The sequence below is a fragment of the Equus quagga genome, chromosome 5 (assembly GCF_021613505.1).
Source record: "Equus quagga isolate Etosha38 chromosome 5, UCLA_HA_Equagga_1.0, whole genome shotgun sequence".
Lineage (NCBI taxonomy): Eukaryota > Metazoa > Chordata > Mammalia > Perissodactyla > Equidae > Equus > Equus quagga.
The window spans coordinates 24803214-24830043 of record NC_060271.1 but is presented as its reverse complement, the minus strand read 5'-3'; the positions used below and the strand labels follow the sequence as shown (position 1 = coordinate 24830043).

The 26830-nt window shown below is 38.9% G+C and overlaps 1 protein-coding gene across 2 annotated transcripts; it reads right to left on the bottom strand.

Moving 5' to 3' along the window:
• Positions 1-84: 84 nt before the first annotated feature.
• Positions 85-26830, bottom strand: PTP4A2 (protein tyrosine phosphatase 4A2). 2 transcript variants are annotated; one of them, XM_046661139.1, is made up of 7 exons: positions 26446-26830; positions 12527-12659; positions 11419-12104; positions 8944-9036; positions 5121-5251; positions 3527-3601; positions 85-2539 (listed from the first exon to the last, which is right to left on the bottom strand). In XM_046661139.1, the coding sequence occupies exons 3-7, from the start codon at positions 11512-11514 to the stop codon at positions 2431-2433; spliced, it is 504 nt and encodes a 167-aa protein (XP_046517095.1). In that variant the 5' UTR covers positions 11515-12104; positions 12527-12659; positions 26446-26830; the 3' UTR covers positions 85-2430. The 2 variants fall into 2 exon arrangements, with proteins under 2 accessions (XP_046517095.1, XP_046517094.1); XM_046661138.1 differs by lacking the exon at positions 12527-12659.

Genomic DNA, 26830 nt, shown 5'->3' with positions numbered 1-26830 from the left:
AAAACAGGCCTTGAGAATACCAAGTCTTCTAAGGAGACATAAATGAAACTCAACTTGGAGGTGGAAAACAAATGCACAGACAAAGCATGTAAAATATGTTTTATTGTTCTTTAAAAGGGTTTGGGGTTTGGTTTTAAATCAGGCTGCACACCTTTCATCAGTCTGACATCTCTCTCACCACGTCAAACTGGCTTCAGCTAGCAATACTTCATTAAATCCAAAAGAAAAGAAAACGTTTAATTTTGAGGAAGAAAATCCAGTTCTGAGAACAATTAACATTAGTTTGTCCTTTAAAACAAAATGAGGGGTAATGTTTCATGTTGCTTTATACACCCTTCTCCTCATACAGAACCAGGAATGTAATTCTCCTAACGCAGGCAGGCACTGATACTGGTGGACACCGCACACACACGCGCGCGCGCACACACACACACACACGCACACACACACACGCCCTCCCCCCAAACAACAAAAATCAGAGCATGTCAAAGGGAAAAGTTTGTTATGATATTGATCAAAACCCTTGGAGTCAACAGAGTCTATCTGAGCTTACAGGACATGCTGTTTTGATCTTGAGCCTACATTAAAGGAATCTATTGTCATGTTCTGAAATAAAGAATTTTGGATAGTACCATCATTTTTCACTTTGAAATCCTAGAAACAATTTCAAAAAACATTGTTTTGTTTTGTTTTCTGGGATTAGGGGAGGAGAGAATCTACAGATTTTCATTTAGTTAAAAATCAAAACAACTCCGGCAGAGGAAATAGGCAGTTCACATAGCCAGCCAACATCTGAGGTATCATCAGTGTGAGACAAGGTCCCAGTCCATTCCTACTGGCCTAGCTGATCCTAACAAAATGGGAAGTTTATGGCTCTGCACAGCAAACTCCAGCAGGACAAGATGACCCTAAGCCTTTATTCAAATCCTCAGAAGCAGAACACTATTAAGGATGTAATATTTAGATGAAGAGTGCAAGAGCCTTTGATGGTGTCCTTCAACTTGCTTTGTCAATGCAGCCCAGTCACAACTACTTTCTGCAAAGGAGCGAAAAAACAGCTTTTCTAGATCAGCACATTGAACCCAGCAAATAATCTGCAAAAATGATACTACATCATTTCACTAGCAACACAGTCCCTTTGCTACTCGTTGGGTTGCTCTACGTCTCTCTTCTACCCTGTTATGGCCTGTGGACACATACTCACTAGGCATTGTTGGTTTTGAACCAGTGATTTTTTTTTTTTTTAATCTCATAAAGAACCTAGTAAGAAAATAACAAGGCAATCAGTGGTTAAACTGAATTGTAATAGGGGGAAGTTTGGAAAATACTCATCACAGGCATTTCTCAAGTCCAAAATATTGTATCTTTGCTGCTACTCCTTTGACCATTCCTGAAAATTCAGAGTACAGATAAGTCCTAAAATAAAAATTTTAAACTACCAGTACTCTCTGCCTTCATTAGACAGAAAATCAGAGTAATGCTACAGCCCAGAATTCTACAAGGTGTAGAAAGTGTGCTAACTCTCTGCCTGGACACAGCTTCAGTGATGGCCTGGAGTACTCCCCTTCAGAAAACAAACATTTCTGGGATACCCACTTAGCTTCATCAGCTGGAAAAGAGAAGAATTCGACTCTCAGCTAAGTTCTTTGAGAAGAGAGTCCTCTTAAAATGCCATTTCCCCACTAATTTACCAAAACAAAAGGCTCTTAGCTACTTTGCCTAATGTTGAATAGGGTTTTCAAGAAAAGAAACTAACATGAACACCCCATCATCAGGAAAGACTAAAAACCACCTGGATCATTAATACATATGACACTGTTTTTTTTGGTGTTTTTTGTTTTTTTTCTAAAAGTGCCCAGGTGGGCTTAAGGCTGCCAGACTGCACACACATCTATAGCAACAAGGGCTTTCTCCTATTTCATCTACAACTTGTATCAAGGGAAAAGAGAAAATAGGGGGGAAATACCCCCCCGAAACAAAAAGGAAAAACAAAAAAAAAGAAAGAAATCCCACCACAGGGAGATCTGCGTGCCAAGCGTAACGGAAGAGTGTGCTCCCCAAACGATGGCTCTGCACAGGCTAATGTTCTGCTGGTTTTCCTTAGAGACCTATTTTGAAAAAGTTAAAAAAGACAGGAGATTTTGAAATAATTCAATCCTGGCAGAAATTCAAACTCCAATACTAGGAGGAAAATCATCCTTCACTGAATTAATCCCTTTTCTCTTTCTCTTTTTCTTTTCTTAAACATTTTATTCACGTTATAGAGGGATTTCTTTTTTGTTTGTTTTTTTCAATCATTAGGAGAATGGTTGAGGAGTACTGAATCCATCACTACTTTGATGACACAGTTAAGATTCCAGATTCACATTTCCAGGTACCAAGAGTTCCCTCTAAATGCCACAACAAATCAGCCTTCGTTTACACTTCTTTCTACTGAACACAGCAATGCCCATTGGTATCTCTGAAGCGCAATCGCATCTTAGGTCGGTATTTCTCCAGGTAAAGCAGCTGTTTGGAATTGAATGCTCCCCTTCTTTTTCTGAAAATACAAAAATGGCAAACTTTGTCATGTGAAAAAAAGAGCTGCCTGGTTCACTGAAATGCATTATTTACGGCCTAAGGTCTTTCTAACTCCACACAGCTGAAAATCAGCATATTTCCTATACAACATCACTTCTAAGTGAAAGGGCTGAGTTGCAACATGAACTTGCTGTGCCTTCCTAGAAGAGGAGACAAATTTTCTTTGCTGACTCTTATTAGAGTCTATTAATCATTTAATAAACATCAGAATGGTTTATCCAGAGACATCTGACTACTCTCTTCCCAATTAGATTAATATATTCTTCAGATTAGAATTGGTAGCAAGTATTTACATGAAGCAGCAAGCACAGATGGCATTCCTTGAAATGTTGCCTTCCAAGAGCTGCTACCATACATTCCATGCCCTGTGTCACAGTCTTTGTTTTCTTTTTTTTTTTTTTAAAGAAAAAGTTGAAAGGGAAAGGGCTAGACAATAATTGCCAAAGAATTCTGGACAACAAAACAGCATGGCCCATTATTCCAGACTGATGCCAAGATTCTGTCTGGGCACCACTATCCTGATTTTGTGCCAGAACAGGTCACTTAAGAGTCCTAGGTGATTAACTGCTCCTCTCTAGATTTTTCCTTGCCTCTTGGTCACAGAGTTGCGTCTGGAAGGTATTCTGGACATCCATTAAAGAGACACTAGATCACTGAGGCTCTACCACTTAGCTACTCATTTTACAGACTCCTACTTATTCAAGTCACACGCTGGACATATTCTACAACGTCCAAATTTGCCACCTAAATTAGAAAACCTTTAAATCTGCAGCCAGTATTATTATTGAGTCTCTCTATCACTTGCTGTTTTTGATATAGTCAACGAAACAATATTTTAAGCCAAAGAGAGCAAATTATTCCATACTACAAATGGATACTTTCCGTAATTCCTTCCTCTTATATGATCATGATTTATGTGTTTCCGAATATAAAACTTCATACTCACTGTCTTATAAACTGAACTGCATCTTCGTACTTCATTCCACATTCAATCAAAGCAAGTGCAACCAGCACAGGTGCCCTGCAGAGAGAAACTCATTTGTAAATATTCACAGGTCTTTGGAATTAAAGGATTTTTTAAAACCCAGGATTACATATTACCAAAACAATGCAAAGCTTGAGCCTTCCTTTCTCTTGTATACTAAAATATCTGATATTTCCCTATACAGCAAAGGTATCTTTACTCTTTAAAACATCACCACATTATATCTCAAGTTTTTGCATCATTATAAGTCATCAAAAATTCTTCATTGGTCTTTAACCATTATCACAGTAAAATAAATCACCAAATGTATTTTCTATCATGAGTGTCTCAGAATTTTCATTACAAATTGACTTTAATATCCTTTCCTCATCAAATACTAAAAGGGTGCTAGATTTCTTCAATAAAATCATTTTCATGAGTTAGGAGAGTGTCAGAGAATTGGTAATTAGAAACAGTTCTCTAGATATTTTTTTTAAAATCTAACAAAGGGGGCCGGCCCAGTGGCGCAGAGGTTAAGTGCGCACGTTCTGCTTCGGTGGCCCGGGGTTCGCTGGTTCGGATCCCGGGTGCAGACACAGCACCGCTTGGCATGCCATGCTGTGGTAGGCGTCCCACGTATAAAGTAGAGGAAGATGGGCACGGATGTTAGCTCAGGGCCATGCTTCCTCAGCAAAAAGAGGAGGACTGGCAGTAGTTAGCTCAGGGCTAATCTTCCTCAAAAAAAAAAAAAAATCTAACAAAGGAAGCGATGTTTAAAAAAGGTCCATTACAGGGCACCAACTCTGGAGTACCTAACAAGGATAGCTACTAGTTATAAACTGCCCCAAGTCAAATCCTTCACCCTTCAGGATAAGGACTGAAACTTCTGACCCTGAAGAAGAAACTGTACCACACTAAACTGCCAAAAAGAAAAATAGCAAATAAAAGGGCTGAGCAGACCTAACAGCCTGAGTCACCACCACCTTAAGGCAACAACAGCCTGAACTAATGTTTTGAGTCAAAGTGCACATTATAAATTGCCATTTAATCTGCTGCTGATGGAAGTGTTGCAACACCATTCCATGCAATGCTCAAGGAAAAAGGTTTTAAAATCAAAGTTAATCTTCACTCTCCATACATCTCCTTTCAAGAGTTTAAAGTGTAGCCATTTGCTCTCTACCTAATAACTTCCCAGTCATCTCAATCCAAAATTAACCATACATAAATTCTTCAAAATCTAAAATTGTTTTAATTTTGTTGCCCATCTCAAAGACCTGAACCTTTGCTTACTTGAAATGGGGAGAAAAAGAAAACACAATTAAAACTGTGTTTTTCACTCAAAGATAATTACATTAAATCAGTTTCAGAACAACTTCCGAACCATCACCCACTCAATCCAGTATGGCAACAGAATCAGAGAACCAATGAAATACAACAAGCTATTTTGAGACATCATTACGCCAGCTCTCATTTAACTTTACTTTCAGGCAATTTAATATTTAGTGTAATAAACGCAAATTTCCACCAAACTGAAATTTTTGATACTAAATTCACCGACAAAAGGATAAGAACTTACCTTCCCAATCCTGCAACACAATGCACTGCAACACAGCAACCTGGCTCTTCACGAAATTTGGTTTTTAGTAGGTTTAGCCAATCATCTACTATCTGATTAGGGGGTGGTGCTCCATCATCAAATGGCCAATCCTGGAAAGAAAAGATCTTTTACATTAAATTGATATTTTCTCCAGGATTAACATCCTAATGCAGAATAGCTACATTGTAACACAGGGCAGGCCTAAGGGAACCGACTATACTATATATACCTATTCTTTTTTTTTTTTTTTTAAAGATTTTTATTTTTTCCTTTTTTCTCCCCAAAGCCCCCCAGTACATAGTTGTGTATTCTTCGTTGTGGGTTCTTCTAGTTGTGGCATGTGGGACGCTGCCTCAGCGTGGTCTGATGAGCAGCGCCATGTCCGCGCCCAGGACTCGAACCAACGAAACACTGGGCCGCCTGCAGCGGAGCGCGCGAACTTAACCACTCGGCCACGGGGCCAGCCCCTATATATACCTATTCTTAATAACACAAATCTGACCACTGCTGAAAAATGATCCAAGATCGAAATTCAACTATGCCAAATAACTGAGCCTTCCCAATGAAGTGTAATAAGCATCATAGGCATCTGATTTTATCTTATGGAAATTTCTTATCACAGTGATAAGAGGCTAGTATTCTTCAAATATTTATCTGAATAGAGCAGTAATTAGACATGAGAGACAACTGTAATTAAAGCCAAGACAAAGCAGGAGAGGACACATCTGTCCATATGATTTAAGGTCCACTCTGACAAAGAAGAATAGAAACTGGTGTCTCATTGGTCTCTACAAATATTTTTGAGAATTATCACCCCAATAGCTCTAAGTCATGACATCTTTTCTTTAGAGAAAGGCTCTCTGATAAGAAATCTCCAATGCTTAGCATATCATAACAGAAACATACTACTATCTTTGTGCTTATATACTTAAAAAAAAAGGGCAAGTACCAAATATTTTTAAAGCTCTGCCTAAATTATACATATCTCATTTAACAAGCACAGTGCCACATGACAGGGTCCTGAGCAAATGGAGACCGTTTCCCCAAGTATCCCTTTCTCTTTTTATTCATCGATTTGGGTTGTTTTTTAGTTAAGACCAACCCCATGTACATTCACATACAGGCAGAGGTTTATCTTCCTTGCTACCTAGCAAGAGGTCCTAAGAAACCAACATAAATCAGCTTTGAAGAAAGGGGAGAAGGGAGATTCATATTTCATATACCTTCTCTCCCATCTAGCTTCAAAAAGAGAAATGCAAAAACACTGGGAATTTTTTTTTAAACCTAAGACTATTCTAATGAGATTGGATAAGGACACTTTAAGATAGTAGAGCAGGAGAAAGAGAAAAGTGACAGAGCACTAAACTGACTCTGCACTCATTACTGGCACCACTAGAACACTTCACGTAGCCCATTAGCCATGACAGCACATTATGTTTGCTTTGTCAACTACGCCCCATAATTAAAGGGCTGTCAGTGTTATCATTATACATGCCACTACATAGTTTAACTGTAAATAGCAGTAAAACCACTAAGTACTTTAGTTTAGAGCTTACTTCCTCTAATACTCCCTACAATGCACCTAGTTGAGAAACAACAATATGAAACATGCTTCCCTTTCTCATGTAAGCAGTTTCTATCAAAAAATCATTAAAGTCATAATTTAGAAGCATCTGAACTTCAAACTGACATAGCTGAAACCACCATCAGTCTTTTCCAATGTGCTTCTGATTTGCAAGAGCATTGGTCAAAGGATTAAAAGGTCTTATTTTGGGGATATCCTCTTATAAAGTGTTCCAAACCCTCTTCACCTAGCAAAAGTAAATTAACAATCCATCTTAAAATCTCTATCTTGGAAAAAGAAAGAAATCCCAAGCTTAATTCTAAATGTCCTTGTTTTTTCAAGCTTAAGTTAGACTTTTAATTTTATCTGATCACAGCTATTTAAAACAAAACAAAACAAAAGCCTGGATTTAAAGCCCTGGAGTAAATCCCAGACCTACCATTATCTTCTACAAACTAGTTCAAGTTCTTTAGTTCATTGCAATTTCATAAAGGTGTTTACCAACATTACCGATTCAAACAGACTACGGTCAATCCACAGTTCATTTTCTCAGCCTGCTATCTGTCAAAACAAACTGATTTCTCTTCTACCCACTGGAGAACATATTCACAATACTGGAAAAAGAACTTGCATTCAGCCTAGTTTCAGAACCTAAAATTGTGTTTTCATTTTTTTAAACATAGGACATTTTACACATGGCTACACTTATCATCAGTGATTTTCAGCCAAGGGACCTTAAAGTCATTTAGAAATGGAATGCAAGCAAATTATTACCATGCTATACTATTAAAATACATTTTTAAAAAACAATGCTTGGCTACTTAATTTTTGTTTTCACCAAAATGCAGGTGGGGAAACTTTATGGATCTATGAGATGACCACCTGACCAACAGGACATCTATTTTCTTGCATCAACTGCCTTCCCAACTACTACCAGCGCAATAATGACTACAGAACCACCTCTCAATAAAAAGTAGGAACATAACCTTGTACCAATATTTTCCTTACTACTTTCTTCCTAACCAACTACTACAAAAATTTCCAGTTCTCTTCCTACTGCACTGCCTTCCCAACAATCAAATAAAATAGTTCTAAGACTATGAGGTCATTTCACTACAGGCTTCTGCAATTTAGACTTTTTAGGGAAGAAAGCATAAAATTTTACCTAATCTAATATGAACAAACACATGGACAAAGACAACAGTTCAGTGGTTACCAAGGGAAGGGGGGTAGGGAGTGGGCACAGGGGGTTAAGGGAAGCATTTATGTGGTGATAGTCAAGAAATAACGTACAACTGAAATCTCACATTGATGTAAACTATTATGAACTCAAAAAAAACTTTCACCTAATCTTCGGCTCCTGTTTCTGATAATGAACTAGCATATTTAGGAGCTAGGGAGGATTTTTTTTTTAATAAAGATTTTATTTTTCCTTTTTCTCCACAAAGCCCCCCAGTACACAGCTATATATTTTTAGTTGTAGGTCCTTCTAGTTGTGGCATGTGGGATGCCCCCTCAGCATGGCCTGATCAGTGGTGCCATGTCCACGCCCAGGATCCGAACCGGCGAAACCCTGAGCCGCTGAAGCAGAGCACACGAACTTAACCACTCGGCCATGGGGGTGGCCCCTAGGGAGGAATTTAATTCAAAATCATTCCAATTACTTTATGTTCAAACTGAACTATGAAAGTAATCTAACCATACAAAACCTTCTTAGAAACCTACCAAAAAGTCTCAGAAACGATGCTGATTACTCTGAAGCAAGACGCCTTCTCCCCCTCCCTTCTTATCCTCTTCTCCCATCTTTTTGTCCCTTAAAAGTTATCTACAAAATATTAAGTAACTAATTTGTACTTGCAAAGTGAGAGAGAATATTTCCATGTGACTTAAGAATATCTGATGGAAATTACTTTCAGTTAGATTCAAACCAGCAGCCTAGAAACAAAGGTAAATACTGCATTAATTTTCCAGAGAAAACAAAATGCAAATTTCCATTTTCTTGAAATAAGTGTGCACTAAATTTTGATTTTTATTTGCTGAAAATACTCCGCATGTGTAGATTTTAAGGTCACAAATGAACAAAACTGCCAATCCAAAGGACTTTAAATAGACTGCTATGAACACTGTCACTCCTATTATAAGCTCAAAAGTAAACCACTGAGTGCCAAGTTTGCAAAATATCTACGTTTAAAAGGTACAAGTTGTTTGCAGTGAAAAATTAAAACACTACACACTCACTAGAACATGGATTCCTTCTTTTTCAACTGGAGCTTTATCATATGTAGCGTCACAAACTCGAACCAAAGTTGTCACTCCATACTTCTTAAGTTCCTTTAAAGAACAACCAATATAAGGGAACTTGCTTTTAGAATATGCAACCAAACCTTTAAAAATGCACCATGATAAACTGAAACAATCAGACATCCTTCTTAGATAAAGATCAAAATCATTCTCAGTGTGGCAACATATATAATGGACACTCTTGCACTCTCAGTGGAAGTGTCAATAAGACTCACCTTTATAAAGGGCAATTTGGCAGCATAATACAAAAACTTGAAAAGCATACATACATTTTGACCCAGAAATTCTACTTCTGGGAATTTATACTAATGAAATAATTAAAGATATACACAAACATTTAGGTACTAGGATGTTCAGCACAGGCTATTCGAAATAGTAAAACGCTGGAAACAACATTAATGGTCTAAAAACAGGGGAATAGTTAAAGAAAGTATGGCACATCCATACAGAATACTACAACGGCTATAAAAATAATACTAAGAAGGTCGGGGGAAGATTTTCTTAAAAATACAGTGTGATCCTATCTATATGTATATTTATAAATATATACATACATGTAGAGAAAAACATCTAAAAGCCAGGTATTAACAGTTAAGTATTTTTAAACTGTCTTTTGTTTATCTGTATCTTCTGATTTTTATGTAGTAAGTACTTACTGTTTTTTCAAATTTAAACAAATACAAGTAGTTTGAAATTAAGATTTAAAAAGCCAACTTTAAGATTACAAAGCCAACAAACACACAAACAATTACAGCCAGAAGCCTTGCTTCTTTAAAAATTTTCCTACAGTAATGTCTAATCCAGTGACTACCTATCTTCAAGGGGCAACCAACATCTTTTTATAGTTGCAGGGCGACAGTGGCCTCTGCCACTTTGGAGTCTATGGCCAAGGAATCCACAGGCTGAAAATAGTATCATGTAGTTCAGCCAGGCTTAAAGGTGACTGAACAACCTAAGGGCACACAGGCCTGGAACCAACTTGTACACTGTGTACACAAAGTTAAGAAGCTCAGGGAATTAAAAGTATAAATAAGCAAGAACAGTGATATCCTACAAGAAGTGTCTATCATTTGGTTATCTAAAGAGTAAAGTTATTTTTATTGCTAAAGGCCTTTATTTTTCACAGAAAGGCCCTCTTTCAAAAGAGACTCAGGAAAGTTGTTAGTGAGTCAAGAATTTTACAAAGTTTCAAAAAAAAAATAAAATCCCATTAAAATAAACTCCATAGTAAGATTTTCTGAAAGGTTATGGCAGAGTTTTTTATGGTAAATATTTGTGACCATAAGCCAAGTCAAACTTCTTTTGAACTCAGTTTTGCCATCTGTAAAATGAGAGGGGTGGATTAGAATCCCTAACAATTCATCCAGATCTCTAAGTCCACTCCATAAATACATCAACAGAAACCACATTCAGAGTGAACACAAGGGAATGATTAAAAAGCTTACATTCAAATGTTCAGTGAATGAAGTACAAAGAGTTTCTCTACTACTACCGACGGAAAAAAGGAAGGATCCGACATAAAACGTTACCTATGATCCCTCTCCTTCCCCTACGTTTCTGGACTCTCATATATGATGGTTACCATTGCTAAGTAGTTCTGGGATAGCTTTTCATCAAGAGTGGTCAGAAGATTTGAGGCAGACGTGAGTCTGAGTGTCAGAGACAGCTCTACCACGTACTGCATGCCTTCAGGCACATTACTAAACTGCTCTGAACCTCAGCTTCTTCATCTGTAAGAGGGAAATAAAAATGGCACCTATACCTCATAGGGTTATTGTGAGGAGTAAATGATATAATGCATAAAAGTGCTTATTGAATGCTGGGTAAAGACTAAGTGTTCGATAAATATTTTATTATTGAAAGTATGACAAAAGAATTGCTAATAATATAGAAAGGCTATAAGAAAAAACATAGTACTAGATAATTTCTAAGGTCTCCCCAAATTCCATGAATGTTCTTTTAAAAATCTGATGTTAACTAATTGAACCAATTCAAAGAAAGATCAGTAGAATGCTCATCCATACTCCAATCACAGAAATAAATGCTTTTGTAACAAGAGATTTCTTTATAATGATGTTAATTTTTATTTTTATTTAATTTATTTATTTATTAAAGATTGGCACCTGAGCTAACAACTATTGCCAATCTTCTTTTTTTTCCTGCTTCCCTCCTCCTAAATCCCCCCAGTACACAGCTGTATATTTTAGTTGTGGGTCCTTCTAGTTGTGGCATGTGGGACGTTGCGTCAGCGGTGCCACGTCCGTGCCCAGGATCCGAACCAGTCAAACTCTGAGCTGCCAAAGTGGAGCGCGCTAACTTAACCACTCGGCCACAGGGCTGGCCCCTGGTGTTAATTTTTAATGAGCTTTTACGTATAAATCAGTCCAAAAGTAGACTATGTTACAATCTTACCTCTGTGAACTTGTTGAGGGTAGCATTGGTAGGGTTGTGAGTTATCAGAAAACGCATGTTCTCATAGGAGATCTCCACAGGGGCTGGACGGTTCATTATGGCAAATAAAAAGTGTGAGCGTGCGTGTGTGAGTGTGATGGGGAAAATGAAAACAAAAATCAATAAATCTTGAAATGTTTCACAGCAGAAAACATTAAAAAGACCACTTAAATGCCTATTATCGATCCGTGTTTTGTATTTTCAACTTGTGTATTCTTTAAGAAGCTTCTCTCTTCCAGATAAGCAGACGTATTAGAATCCACTTGAATCCAAATTTAACTTGGGCCTCAATGTGTGCAGATGGATACCTTCGGACTCCAAAAAAATCCAACTACATACAAAACTGAAGCAGCCTTTACTACATTTAGGCACTAGTGAGACAAGTTAAAAGTGTAGGTAGCTTCCACTTTTGTTTACTTGATGCTTAATTTTACTGGAGTCATTAAAAGAAATATGCTTGCAATAAAAAAAAAGCCAACTATTTCTGAGGCCAGTCTCGGTGTCCAGAATCTTCAAGGCAATTTTAATTATGGCACATAGAACCCCCAAGCTCACTTGTCAGCGAAAACGCTGTGCTGAGCCTGGCAGAAGTCTGCCCTCACGCTCAGAATCGCCATAAATGTGCAACGTATATTCCAACGAAAAACCTGCAGGAGAAGAGCATAAGTGAAATGAACTGGAGGCTGACAGCACAGTAAACACAACTTTATGAGTGCAAAGACATCTGAAATGCCACCCATTCTAAATTACTACTGTCTACGAAGACAAAGATGTATACCAAGAGTTTTAAAAGTCAGAGATTAAGTATGTCTTTTTTTCCAAAATGGGGTTCAACAAAGTTTCTGTGCTGTTAAGATTATTTCTAACTCACATCATTTTTAAATGACTGAATTTTAAAATTCATTTTAAATCATTTTTAAGCGATTGAAAGATCTTAAAGAAACCTTCCCTGCATGGACTCTTGATAAAGTTCACAATGATCTCATTTTTCTGCTTTGACGGTTAAGTCTTTCACATATACACTTTGCTTAAAATAAGCTATATCTGTAAATGGAAGGAGGATATTTACCAAAATTCCACTTTGAGGATTTAATTCTCTCTATGCAAAGTATATGCATTGGCCCCCAATTATAATATTCATCCTTAAAGTACTTTCAAAAAATTATGTCCTTTTTCTCACAACTCACAGTTGTTGTTACTACCTATGAGGAATGAGGAAAGAGGATCAGAAAAGTGAGGTGACTTGTCTAAGGTGAATGAAATTAGTTGAGCCCCAATTCAAACCCAAGTCTTCTGTTAGTCCCAGGTTTTTTCCAAGGTACCATAATGCCTGCTCACTCAACTAATGTATAAATCCCATCATCTCCTTTCTAGTCCAGTTTACCTTTTTACTACTTCTCATATCACTACCTCAAGAGTACAAAAGCATCTAAAGGTCACTGATTCACACAGCAGTCTCCTGCCCAAATATTAATCCCTACCAAAAAAAGGCAAGAAAGAGACGCGGCAGAATTTTTATTAGGATTTTAAGCCTGCTGCTTTGAAACACAGTAATTTTTACAACTAGCTCAGAGTGTCAACATAATCCTAAATTCCTCCGGAAACACGGACAAGGTCTAAGTTCTTTCACTTGCCTCTTCCCTAAGCCACCAATAAATGCTTATTTAGAAGTCTCTAAAAAAGATGACTGTGACCAGATAGAAAATGTCATGAAAGATATGACTACAGAACCATTTCCAGGAAGAAACTGAAATACAGATGAAAAAGAACATAGGCCTGCAAACTTTCAAGCCTATTCTTCTATCCTCAAGTCTTCTTTTTACGGTATTCTTATAGCATTCTATTTTGTGAGTTACATACTTGTGATTGTATTACCGTGGACACAATCACAAAACTAAAACATTCCTAAAATAGGAAAGATACGTAAGAAATTCAAAATGGGGGCCAGCCTGGTGGCACAGTGGTTAAGTGCGCACAGTCCGCTTCTCGGCGGCCCAGGGTTCACCGGTTCGGATCCCGGGTGCGGACATGGCACTGCTTGGCAAAAGCCATGCTGTGGCAGGCGTCCCACATATAAAAAGTAGAGGAAGATGGGCACGGATGTTAGCTCAGGGCCAGTCTTCCTCAGCAAAGAGAGGAAGATTGGCAGTAGTTAGCTCAGGGCTAATATGCCTCAAAAAAAAAAAAGAAATTCAAAATGGCATTCTAAGAACTTCAATACTTCAACAGAATGAGTTACCTACTACATAAAAACATAAAACTTCTACACTCAAACTAAGAAAAACAAAAAGACCACCACTCTTTCTAACTCATAATTCTAACTGTAACTCCAGAACATAGCCACCTTAGATTACACATTTCATAGAGTACTCCTTGTCCACTCAAGGAATTTTAAAACTAGTAGAAACTTAGAGATCAACTATTCTGACCATTTCAAAAAAAGATGAAGTGTGGGATCGAGAGAGGTTAAAATGGCTTAACTAAGACCACATTGCTGCTTGGTAGCAGATCAAAGACAAGAATCCAGGTCTCCTACTCCCTATTTATTTTGCCTTCAATTTTTTTTTTAAAGATTTTTTTCCTTTTTTCCTTTTTCTCCCCAAAGCCCCCTGTACATAGTTGTGTATTTTTAGTTATGGGTCCTTCTAGTTGTGGCATGTGGGATGCCACCTCAGCATGGCTTCATGAGCAGTGCCATGTCTGCACTCAGGATCCGAAGCTGGTAAAACCCAGGGCCGCCGAAGTGGAGTGCGAGAACTTAACCACTCGGCCACGGGGCCGGCCCCTTTTTCCTTCAATTTTGACTAACAGAGGTACCTACATATTTTTTAAGTCATAATTTTTTTAAGACAGATCATTTATTTAAAAAAATTTTTTTTCTTCTTCTCCCTGAGGCCCCTCAGTACCTAGTTGTATATTCTAGTTATAGATCCTTCTGGCTCTGCTATGTGGGACGCCACCTCAGCATGGCCTGATGAGCGATGCTAGGTCCACACACAGGATCCAAACTGACAAAACCCTGGGGTGCCGAAGCAGAGTGTATGAACTTAACCACTTGGCCATGGGGCCGGCCCAAGTCATAACCTTTTTCACGTAAGTGTAACTTTTCTTCAAATATTTGCTGGGATAGTTATCTGCAATTCTGTGACTTTATAACAAGCGGAGAAAAGATTATTAAAGTACTACCAACATTATTAAAAGATTATTAAAGTAGGATACTCAAAGAACAACAGTTTGCATGCAGTGCAGAGCACAATACGAGGACATTCTCACCTATTTGAATCCCTTTGGTTTAATGACGTTATCTCAGCTAATATGTGTGTCAGCTGAGCAGTCATGAAAGACCTGCACTGCAGTGATGGCCAGGCTTAAAAGGTTACAGTTCTAGCATTAAGATTTCTACCTTGCCTCCAGTGTTCATCTGCTCAGCAAACAGAACAAGCTTTATTCCATCTATTCCTCCAAGCTCATTTTGGAAGGACCACTTCCAGGGATAAGGACAATTCATTAATAGATTTTCAATTCTTAACACCATACTGAGATCCCCAGCAAAGGAACTTCTCCCAAATCAAACAGTATGTTCTACCAATGTTAACAGATACGAGATAAAAGCAAGCTTCTGCTCCTTTCCCTTCCCCTAAGAGTTCAACTACACAGCAACACTAAAATATTCTTGCACCCGTCAATTCAGATAAACTAATGTTAAGAATGCAAAGCAAAGAGTCTGTAAAAAAATCATAAACAACCTGCCACAGCTGAAAAGTACTCAAAAGTTACAGAACCCTACATTTTAGCATAAACTCAGCACCTGTACACCTTACAGGAAAACTTTCTTCTAAAGGTGTCTCTCCAGCATTAATTCTGCTCTTCCTACTTAAGTAGAAATTTATTATTTTTTTTATTTACTAGGTGATGGAAGAAGCTCGTTTACTTAACATACAATAGCAGTCAAATTCAAATACACATCCAAATATTCTCTCCACTCTTTAATTTTATCTTTTACAGAACTGTAACTTGTAAAATGTCAAAATTGGGATATTTCCTTTTCCTAGACAACATTTCCATTTTTAACAAAAGAATATAACTTCACTGAAGGATTAGAAAGGATGTTCTGCAACAGAGAAATCCTTTTAAATTAAGAAGGGGAAGGAGGGAGGGAAGGGAGAAAGAGAAAGAATGAAGAGGGAGCTGAAAGAAGAGAGGAAGTAAGCAGCGGCCTACCAAGCTAAGATAGTGCACTGCCAGTAAGACTAAGTCAATAACAGAGACTACTTAAAACTGTGAAGAGGGATATGTTTAGAGTTTAAATGTCCACCGTCAACACTACTGCTAACATCGACCTAGATAAGAATCAAAAACAAAAATGCATGAAGTAATACAATATCCATTATTTAATCATGGCATGTTCTCAAAATGGAAAACTATGCAGAGGTTAAAAAGAATAAAACATCTCTATGAACTGACATGAAAGATGGCTAAGAGAAACTACTAAGTGAAAAGAGCAAGGCACATGACAGTATGAACAATATATAGAGAAATATTTGTGAGTACTCTTCTACATGCTTTCATACCCATGGACTATCTGGAAGGTTACAAAGATAAGAGGGAACAGTGGTTGCCTGGGGGTGGAAGAGACTGGAGGCTGGAGACCAGGACCATGGTTTACTTTATCATAATACAGACCTTTTGAACTGTTTTAATTTTTTTCCATGTACATATATTACCTTACTTTTTTTTAAATTTAGGGTGATAAAAAATTCTACGATTTACAATATAACTACATTTTTAACAATGCTATAACCATGGGATTACAAGAACCCTCAAGCCAAAGACAAGTCCTCTCTCCCACACAGGCCTGTATCTATACATTTCCAGAAAGACAGTTTTCTTTTTTGTTAAAAATACAAAATTATTGAGTAAAATTCAGGTCCTGCTTTGGCAACTATAATACTAAGTTCAAATATAAACATAGAGAATTCAAGGGTGTGAGGGAACTTTACAAAATCAGCCCCACTTAATGTAATCAAACTTACTGGGCATCCTTTTAAAATTCCTGTCAAGCCACTCACATCAAGCTTTCCACTGAGAAAGCACCTCTTTCTATTTCCAAATTAAAGTAAATGATACATAAGCCCTCTAATTTAATGGCTTATGCCAGTATTCACCAAATTAAAACAGTAGATGACAATAGAAATGCACAATCAAGAATTCTAGATCTAAGAAAATAAAATCTAAAAGCAAAAGTCTGAAGAACCAGCAAGCATACATTTACTGTGTTACTTTTCTTACCAGAAATTCTACAGGAAGTCATGCAAATTTGAGTTAGCCTGGTTTCTACAAACAGGCAACATGAAAGCATAATACTGTATGTAAGACTAAAACCTTGCCACAATTTTTTCCTAAAACAAATTCATTTCACTTCAATGAAAACACCTGCACTTCCCCTTAAAGTAAGTATAGATAATCTGTCAACAGTAAATAATTCATTCTCACGAAGAGTTAAGACATTTTCCTTGCAATTTGGCTAGTTAAGAATTTATTAATGAATTCAAATATTTACTGGACATACACCGTGTCACATACTCTTATACATGTCGCAAGAGAAGTAAACAAAACAAACAAAAATTCCTGTCAGGATGGATTTTATATTTTAGTAGGCAGAAAAAGGCAAATAAAATATGCCACTGCTACGGAGAAAAATGCAAAGTAGGGGAAACTGCAGTGCCAGAGGGAAAGGGGATTCCAATTTTAAGTGAGGCTATCAGGAAAGGCCTCACTGAAAAAACTGACATTTATCCAAGACCTGGGGGTGTGAGCCAAATAGATATTTGAGGGAGCATTCTAGGCAGAGGGATTAGCCATCGCAAAAGTTATGAGGTGGGGCCATGCTTGGAGTGTTCTAGGAACAGCAAGGGGGACAGAGCTACTGGAGCAGAGAGGGCAAGGGAACGAACGGGGTCAGAGAAACAAGAGAGTCTTAAGGGCCACTTAAGTATTTGGCTTTTATTTGGAGAAAAATGAGGTTTCAAGCAAGAGTAGCAACATATGTTGAAAAGGATCACTCTAGCTGCTTGTGGAGACAGGTTATATGAGCACTAAGGGTAGAAGTAGGGAGATTCTGGAGGAGGAGCCTCTTGCTATAATCCAGGAGAGAGGTACCGGTTGCTTGTCCAGGGTAGCAGCAGTGGAGAGGATAAGAAGGGATCAGTTTCAAGATGTACTCTGAGGTAGAACTCAAAAGGATTTGTCCACAGCCTGGATAGGAGGACTGTGAAAAAAGAGGCAAGGCCCTGAGTAACTGCAAGAACTTGGAGAAGCCTAATATTCAGAGACTATTCAGAAGGCAGAACACAAAATCTTCTCAATCATCAAGAAAGTAGGGAAATTCCTCTGTAAAGTACTACTGTCCTTACTGCATTTTCATCATTTCAGGAAAAAAGTATCTTGAGATGTGTAAACTAAAGAGAATTCAATTTTGCTAACTAAACGCTCATCTTCTGGTTACGTGGTCTCAAACTGAAATTTTACTCATCTTTCAGGACCTACACCCAACTCATCAGAGCCCTGTAGAAACAACAGCTCTACTCAGTGCTGCTTTTCTTTGTTCATCCCTCTACTGCCGCATTTATCAAACTAACATCGAATACATTTGACTCCTTAAAACTTAGACTTAGATTCCAATTAATGTTAGTCCCCCTCCCCTACTGGCTACAGTCCTGGGGAGTTGGTAAGGAGAGAGGTATCCATTAAATTCTACACAAATTTGGATCCAAAATATCTGTAAACAAGCTAAAAATAGCAAGATGCTTTTTTACTGCTACAAAAAAAGTTTCATAGTTGCTCCCCTGGTTATTCCCACTTTTCACTTCCTCATTTAAGGAGGGAACTTGAGAATCAAGTTCCAGTACAGAAATCAATAATCAGTTCTATAAAAAGAAATTATGACCTTGATGGTGGGAAAATATCTTAACATTTCAGAACTAGCAGGAGATACATGGCCCGCCGCTCAGAAAAGCAAGCAAGCAGTTAACCGACAATCACACTTCTGAGAACAGTGACAGTTATTTACTGAAGTCCTGTGGGCCCTGTTCCCACTCAAATGGAAAGGGAGTGGTTTTCAAATTTGTATGTACCCTGGTGATTAGAAGTAGTTGTCCTTTTCTAGCAACTCCTGCTTCTACAAATAACTCTAAGACAAAAACTGCATTAAATATTTTCATGCTACACTCAAAAATATTTGTTTTCAGTTTTGTACTCCATCATTCCTCTAATGATTAGCAATTCTCCAGCTGAATCTCTTGTCCAAAAATGTTATTTTTCCTAAGTAAAATTTAAATGGCGGTAACAATATGGCCAATTTTGACTTTTTCTAAAAAATTATTTGAATAGTGGTAATAACGTTAAAAATCCTAACTGCACAATTCTAATACCGGGCATTAATCTTATTGTTTTCAGTGAATCTTTTAAAAATTAAGTTACATAGCTCTATTTAATTCTATTCATTCATACTTTCATTTCCAGGAAAAGCTATCATGGCTATCCTCTCCATGGGCTTTATGTTTAAAGACTTTCATTTACATGCATTTTAAGACTCCCAAGCCTCTTTGTTATAAAGTTTAAGCACATCTTTCCCCTAAACAACTGTGGTAACCTCCTTTATACAATAAGAACTACCTCAAATTCAGCTGCATCCTCATAAAATTAAATCCTAATGTTTGTTTTCTTCTTTCCTTCCAACCTTCCTTCTTTAATCTCAAAAGGCTACGTAATTTTCCTGGGGAACAATTTAAGTGTTAACCATTTTAATTTAGTTTCCAACATCCTCACTAAACATACATTAACCCAAGAACTACTGAATCGATTATTTCATTAATAAAGAAATGTATCTGAGATTCTGCACTTCAACTTAATAAAGCAAATTCAGTAGTAAAAAGACACTTGGATTCACCCTGTCAACACCACTCTGAAATGTTTTCTGAGCTATATCAGGACAGTTAGAATGACTGTAACAGCTGCAAGTGCCCTGAGGTTGCAAAATACATACTTGGGAAAAGGTTATTTGAATCACCTTTCAAAATAACCTACAGCACAGGAGCAGCATGCAAAGCTAAAACTTCTAGGCTATTGTTAGCATTATTTAAAATATATGTTTCAGAACTTAGCAGTTTATGGGTCAGCTTAACTCTTTCATTTCCCCATTTTGTCAAATGTATTGAGCATATTTAAAGCTCCTGTTCAAGAATTCACCACTGAAAGGGGGGAAGGAAGCTCTCTATGTACAGGATACAGAATAAAAACATTCCAAATTACATCTTGTCAGCATAAATTCTTTTGTTTGAGCCCCAGAAATTTTTCTGCTGTTAGGGCATTTTGGTCCAAGTTTCCCCTAAAACTGGGTAAGTTACAATTCACTTCCTCTCCTAAATTTGCTTTTTATAAATCACACTATAATTCACAGCCATCTCTCTGTGTACTGAGTATAGTACAAGAGAAACCGACCAGAACCCAAATCATTCTATTTGGAGCTGCTGATGGCCTTTTAAAATATACTGTCTACTCACTAATTGCCCAATAATGGCTTGATGTTTATTTTCATAAAACATAACATTCACAATCTTTAAAAACCATACAGTGAAAGCAACTGCTTCACATTACATATGAATGTGAAGTAAAAATGGTGAAATACCTCTAAGATGCCATGTCAATGAGTTATTATTCTTTGCTCAATAGCTTACTTCAACATCCTTCCTTCTCTTCCCACTTAAAGAATGCAAAATTCCATCTTTCTTGTGCTCTTCCTCCAAGACTTACTGAGATGAAGGACAATATGTCACCTCTGAAGGACACTAAAATGCAGCACATCCAATCTGACAACAAGCATTTGCAGAGCTTGTGTGCACATCATACAAACACTATCCAGGATCAAGATCCTAGAAATATCAATGTGGATAAAAATATTTGATGATGGACATTAAAATTTCATATTAATGCTACATACTTCAAAAACACAAAGTAAGCGTGAGTAGAATAAAGCAGGATTGAGACTTCTGAGAAAATGCAAAACTTTTACGATAGTAGACTCGTAGAAAAAGTGAAGGGCCACGGTGGCATGAGGAGAAAGGAGCTGAGTCTTCGATTAGACAACTATGGGGAGGCCTTGAACATGCTGAGAATTTAAGACCCATTCAAATACAATAAAAGCTCTTAGGAATTTAAAAGTAGAGTAGTAGAGTCAAGGAGTAACTCTTTGCTCAGTGAGAGAGAACAAATATTGCCATATTGGTGGGCATCTTCTGATGTGCTGCGCAGCTCCATAATTACCAATAAGCTTCACAAATATAGCTTCTCAACTTACTAAACCCTACCTGATAGTTGAATATTTTCCCTAGTAAATACATATGAGTTTAACTAAATTCTACTTGTTGATGCTCCCTCCCCAAATGAAGATCTAACCTCACTAGAAAAACAATTCAGAGTGTAGTCTATGACTTACATTAGAAGGGTCTTTCATCCAGAAAGACCTAAATTATTTGAATAATTTAAACCGGTCACCAAAAAGAAACTTGTTTGTAACCACACGTGTGGAAATGAAGAATAATGTCACTAGAGTCTATTGTTTCTCCATCATATCCTTCTCAATTTGCTGACAAATCCTGCTGATGACTCATATCCTTCTGCACTAACCAGTCACTCTGTTCCCTCATGATAGGCTTTCACCAACAATGGAAAATAGAAAACACATCAATTTATCTTGCTACTAAAACCAGTAAATATCAACTTATGAATATAAATCCAATTTACAAATACTATGGTGGTACAACCTAGTGAATGCTTCCTATAAAACAGTGCAAAAAAAAATGTTATGCTCAAATCTCAACTAAAACTAAAGGACTGGAAGAAAGTAGATCTGATTGTGAATTTGAATTCTTGTCAAATGATACATTACTTTTAGAGCCAACATTTCTGACCACTGCAGAAATAAAAATATAAAGTAATTTAGCTGATCTGCTAAAGCAAATATATCATGCGTGCATTTTATGCCAAAAGAATTAACATTTCTGAGAATGAAATTTCAACCCAAAAATACTCTTAAAGGAATTAAATACAACAGTTCTCTAAAGGTAAAGACCATTCTAAGTCAACATATTTTTTCAAAACAGGCTCAACTACCAAAGAAAGGGTCATAGAAAAGCTTAATCTTAAAATTCCCTGCAGTTTAAAGCCAATGTTGTGCAATGTAAATTTATATTCCAGTGACGAAATTTACTTTCTAGGCCACTTAAAATGGAGTGGATGCTGTGTTACAGAACCTATGGGCAAGAAATCAGTGCAAACAAACAAAAAACACTTGTATTCAAGTCACATAAAAACTACTGGTATAATGTGTCAACTCCTAATAGTCATTTTTCTGGGAAAGATTTTGTGCCCTGTAAATCTACAGATAGAACAGACAGTGCCAGGGAAAACCACCATAAGACGTAAGAAGAAGGGTCATTTTCTCACCTGGGGCCTGGTAACTCCACAAGCTATCTCTGGAAAGTGGACAAAGTTTGCAGTGCTGTACAGCTCGTTTTGTGGAGCTACTAGAGTAGTGACAGTTTCTGGTTCAGCCTAGACCTCTATGACTCCAAGGAGCAAAAGATTTACATACAATATCTACTTGAGCTCTACACCAAGCAATCCTGTATGGCTTTGAGTCCCAAGCAAGCGGGCAGCAAGTCAAAGGAGCCAGAGAATGTGGTTCAGTCAATAAAACAAAGGCTACCAGGAGAAAGCTTCCAGACACCTCTACACATATACTAGTTTTGAAGTTGAAAATGGGTAAAAGGCTCTTCTGATACTCCAGATTAACAGACTCAAGTCACCATTTCTCAAAGTAATTATAATTGGTGGCATCCATTATTCATTTAACAAACCCAAAGCACAAAATTATCTGAATTGTAACATCAAGGACTCTTGCTTCATAAACTTATATAATCATCAGTTTCTATATAACCCAACTAGTATCGTGAGAAAAATCTCAATGCAACATCCCCAAAAGAGTAAAAAAAGTACGCAAGTAACTGAAGTATCCTTTTTTTAAAAAAACAAAATACTAAATTTCAAGCAAAAAAGGCCAGTTTTCTTAACATCTATTTACCATGTACTTAACTCCTACATAGCTCTCTGTAAAACGACTAGAGTTAACTGGAAAAAAAAAAAATTCAGCCAGAGATTTAAGTACTTTAAGCCCCAAGGGAAAAAATTGTTTTTTGTCCACTACCATATATTTATTGATACTCTTTAACTTGGATTCCAAAACCTGGGATTCAAAAATTTACCTATAAATCAATTTCCTTATCTGTAAAATTGAAACAATGCCACTTACAAGACTATGAATTTTAAATAGAATGATTTGTGATTTACCACAAAGAAGATTCCCAAGAAGGGAATGCTGAAACCTAAAGCATCATGTTGGACTTCACAAGTATCTCAAGACCTCAAGATCTCTGCCACTCAATAACATAACTACGTCTACCATGTTAAAACTCTGTATCCTAATTTCCAGTTGCTCAAAATTTTTCAAGACCCTCAACTTCTACAAGTAGAATAGGTGGATGGTATAGCACCTGAAGAAATCAACCTAACTTAGCTTTCACTCTAACTTAAGTTGCACTCTTCCAAGAGCAACAGCTAAAAATGTGTGTACTGCTCCTCTAAAACTGAACTGTAAATGCTTTTGCTAGATGCGTCACTGGTTACCAATCCCACAGTCCAACAAAAAGGAACAGTACAATCAAATCTTGTAAAATAAATCTCTACTGAATTTCAATTTTACGTCTCAAAATTGTAAACTACTGCATACAGCAATGCTACCTTTAAAAGATAAAATAAATAAAAAGTTAAATCTTAAGAAAAATAATCTGTTTTACCTCATTTACACAAATGTCTTTTCAAGGAAAATATAAACATGGGGCTTTCAGACTTTTTAAGAAAGTTATGTGCAAAAGCATTCAAACATTTACTCTTCCCTACTGCCACCAGAGTTCAACGATGTTGTAAATGGTTTCTGCCTACAAATTTGGTTCGTTCAAACTAAATTTTACTTGACTGACTCACAGAGGGAGTGGTTTGACTCTTGCCGTTCTGAGTCAGAATACACCTGGTTCAGCAGTTCTAAACAATTTCTCACTTGTATAGGTGTCCAAAACGCTGGCCTTTTCCAGCTACCAAATATAACAATTAAACTGTTGCCTTAGTAGGAAAGTCTGAGTGGTAATAATACTTTGAATCTGTAGTTCAATTTATAATTAACAAAGTGCTTTCATATATATTTTCTCACTCGATCTTCGCAATCTCCTGAGGTAAATATCCCACACAGCTGAACAGAAAAACTTCCACAAAGAAGTGACAACTTCTAGTTGACTCTCAGCCCCAATAAACACTCTTTCTCTTTCACCCAAAATAAAAAACATAAAAGGCTGCTGGGTTTCTTTAATCAGACTTTCCTCTCCCAGACATATCCCAGGTGTCTCATAAAAACTCTGTCTTAAAGCACACACCCTGAGGCCCCAAGAGAGTTTCAAGGCAGAATCTCCACCCACATAAAAGCCTAGCTCAGGCCCCAAAGAGCCTCAAGTCAGCATCTCCTAAATGATCCCCTTGCCCCCAGCCATTCAGTCTTCTGCGTTAACTTCAACATCTCTCATCTTTCTACAAGCTGCTAGGCCACTGTGTGGATGAGAAAGCTCCAAGTGAGACGAGCTACTGTGAGGGTAATAAGGGTACAGTGGAAAAATCAAGGACTTGGGAGTCAGACAGACCTAGGTGTTTAATCCAGCTCCAACTCTTACCATCTTGTAGCCTGGGACAGGTTACTCACCCCCTTCGGGAGTCTCTCTACCTCTTCATCTCAGCACTGTTAAGTCAACGGCTTATACTTAGAATCACTGTATCCCTAGTGCCTGGCAAATAGAAACCACCCAATATGTGCCGAGTGAACGCAAATGAGGACACCTACCACCTTACAGTAGCTGTGAGAATTAAATGAGTATAAAAAGCACTTGGTGCATAGTAGGCGCTTAATACTAATTAATCTGGTCCCCTACTGAATAGTAACAATACTGTTCACTATTTCTGAAATTGGAGAGCATGCTATTGAGAAAAAGGATACTCTAAGAAAAATATAGTTTCTGACTTCTAATCACACGTCAATGATTTTGCCTGTAAATCTATGACATCTACTATCAAAAGGACCACCCTACTTTCGCTTATCATACTGAAAGACTCCCAACTTCTAAGAAACTTCCCATCATTAACATGTAAAACCCATCAAAGTACTCTTCATCAAGAACCCCTAATTCTACAACACAAGAATCTGGGGAAAGTCCGTGACAATCATTAGTCCACTCACTAGCCAATATGAAACAACTTAAAAAACGTCAGGATCAGAATACAAATATGAAACAACTTAAAAAACGTCAGGATCAGAATACCGGCAAACAGCTGCTCACCACCTTCACCAACACAATGGTGTGCTGGCAAGTAATTCTGAAGCCTTAAAAAAGTGTCATTCTCCAGCCTTAATTTCCTTTTGCACATTGAACAAAGCACAACTTCATTCACTTCCTGTCAGAAACTACTCTGTAATACCGAGCATGGCAGCAACTCAGCAGGCACGGTATTCTAATCCAGGAGGAGTTGTAGTTTGGTGACTCCAAACAAACAAGCATTTGCTGAATGCCTATAGTGATGGTACAACTGCCAGACATTTTGTATGTTTCCTGACAAATTCCAGGAAATAATAAACTAGCCTATGGTTCTTCTTCATCATCAATATGTTACATTATTATGATTATTTCTTAAGAGCTTTTCTCCAGGAAGGTAAGAAAGAGCCACAACCTAAAAAATATTACTTCAATTTACCTATCAATAAAACTCCTCTCACCTGAAAAACTAGCAGTACTTTACAAGAGTCTACGCTTCTGAACACGCTAACGGCAAGAGCCTACGATCCTGGGCAATGGACAAGCTTGTTTTACTTAGCTCCTAGAGCCCCAGAGTAGGATGCGATGGCCACCGTATTTGTGACAAATTTGGAAATTTATGTCGATATCATGAAACATGGGGGAAAAATTTACAAAAAAAAAAAAAGCACACCCTTTCTTTAAAAAGACCCAGAGCTAGAAAAATGATAGTACCAGTGGAATATATTCCTAAACCCTTCCCTCATACTTGAACCCGAGGACCCGGGACAAGATGCTCCTGGAAAGAACTCCCTAACCCAGGGCACCAGGATCACTATCGCCATTCACAGTGACCAAGGAGAAAGACCTCCAGGATGCCCGCTCCCACAGGGGCGAACGCAGGAACACCCTTCCGCGCTCCCTCGCCCGCCGTTCACCTTCCCCCCGGCCCCTTGCTCGCACACGGCACTCCTGTTCTCCCCCCGCGCTGCCCCACTCTCCCCCTCCCACTCCGCCATTCACCCCTCTCTCCCCCACACTCGTGCTCCCCACACTCGCTCACTCATTCCCACACGCCCCCCCACACTCACTCTCATCCGCTCACTCATACTCTCCGCTGCACTCACCCACACACGCTCCGTCCCCCCCACTCACACCCACACTCACTCTCCTCTACACTCACCCACACTCCCCCAGATCCTGTCCCCAACTCCCACCCTCGCCCCTCACCCCACACGCACACCCAGCCCTCTCCCCAACTCACGCGCTCGCCTTCGCGCTCGCCTTCACGCACGCATTTCCCCCCGCACCCAGCATTCTTCCACACAGCACACGTCCCTCCGCGTCCACGCGCACGATCCCCCGTTCCGCACCCACCCTCGTCCTCCACGCAGCCCGGCCGCGCTCCCCCCGCCCGGCCCCGGCCCGGCCCTCCTTCCGGGGACGTGTCTCGGGCCTGCACTAATGGCTGCGGCGCCTCCCGCCCTCCGCTTCCCCGAGGCCCCGGGAGCCGGCGCGGGGCCGCCCGGAGGCGCGCACTCACGCTGGCGAGCTGGGGACTGGGCATTGAAGTCCGGCGGCGGCGGGAGCGAGGAGGCGCCTCTCTCCTCAGTCACCTCGGCGGCGGCGGCGGCGGCGGTAGCGGTGGCGGCGGCGGCGACGACTCCCCCCCAGCCTCGGCGCGCGACACCCGGCCCGGCCCGGCGGCGGCGACGGCGGCGCGTGTCCACGAGTCCGTCTTGCTGCAACTGCTGCGGCCGCCGCTGCGTCTCCTGCTGCCGCCGCTGCCCCCGCTGCCGCCGCTGCCCTGTGGCGTCGCCTCGCGCCGTGCCCGGCCGCCGCTGCCGCTCCAGCCGCTACCGGACGGACGACGGTTACAGCCCGGCCGATAGCGCCGCCGCCACCACCGCTGCGCGCGCAGCCGGAAC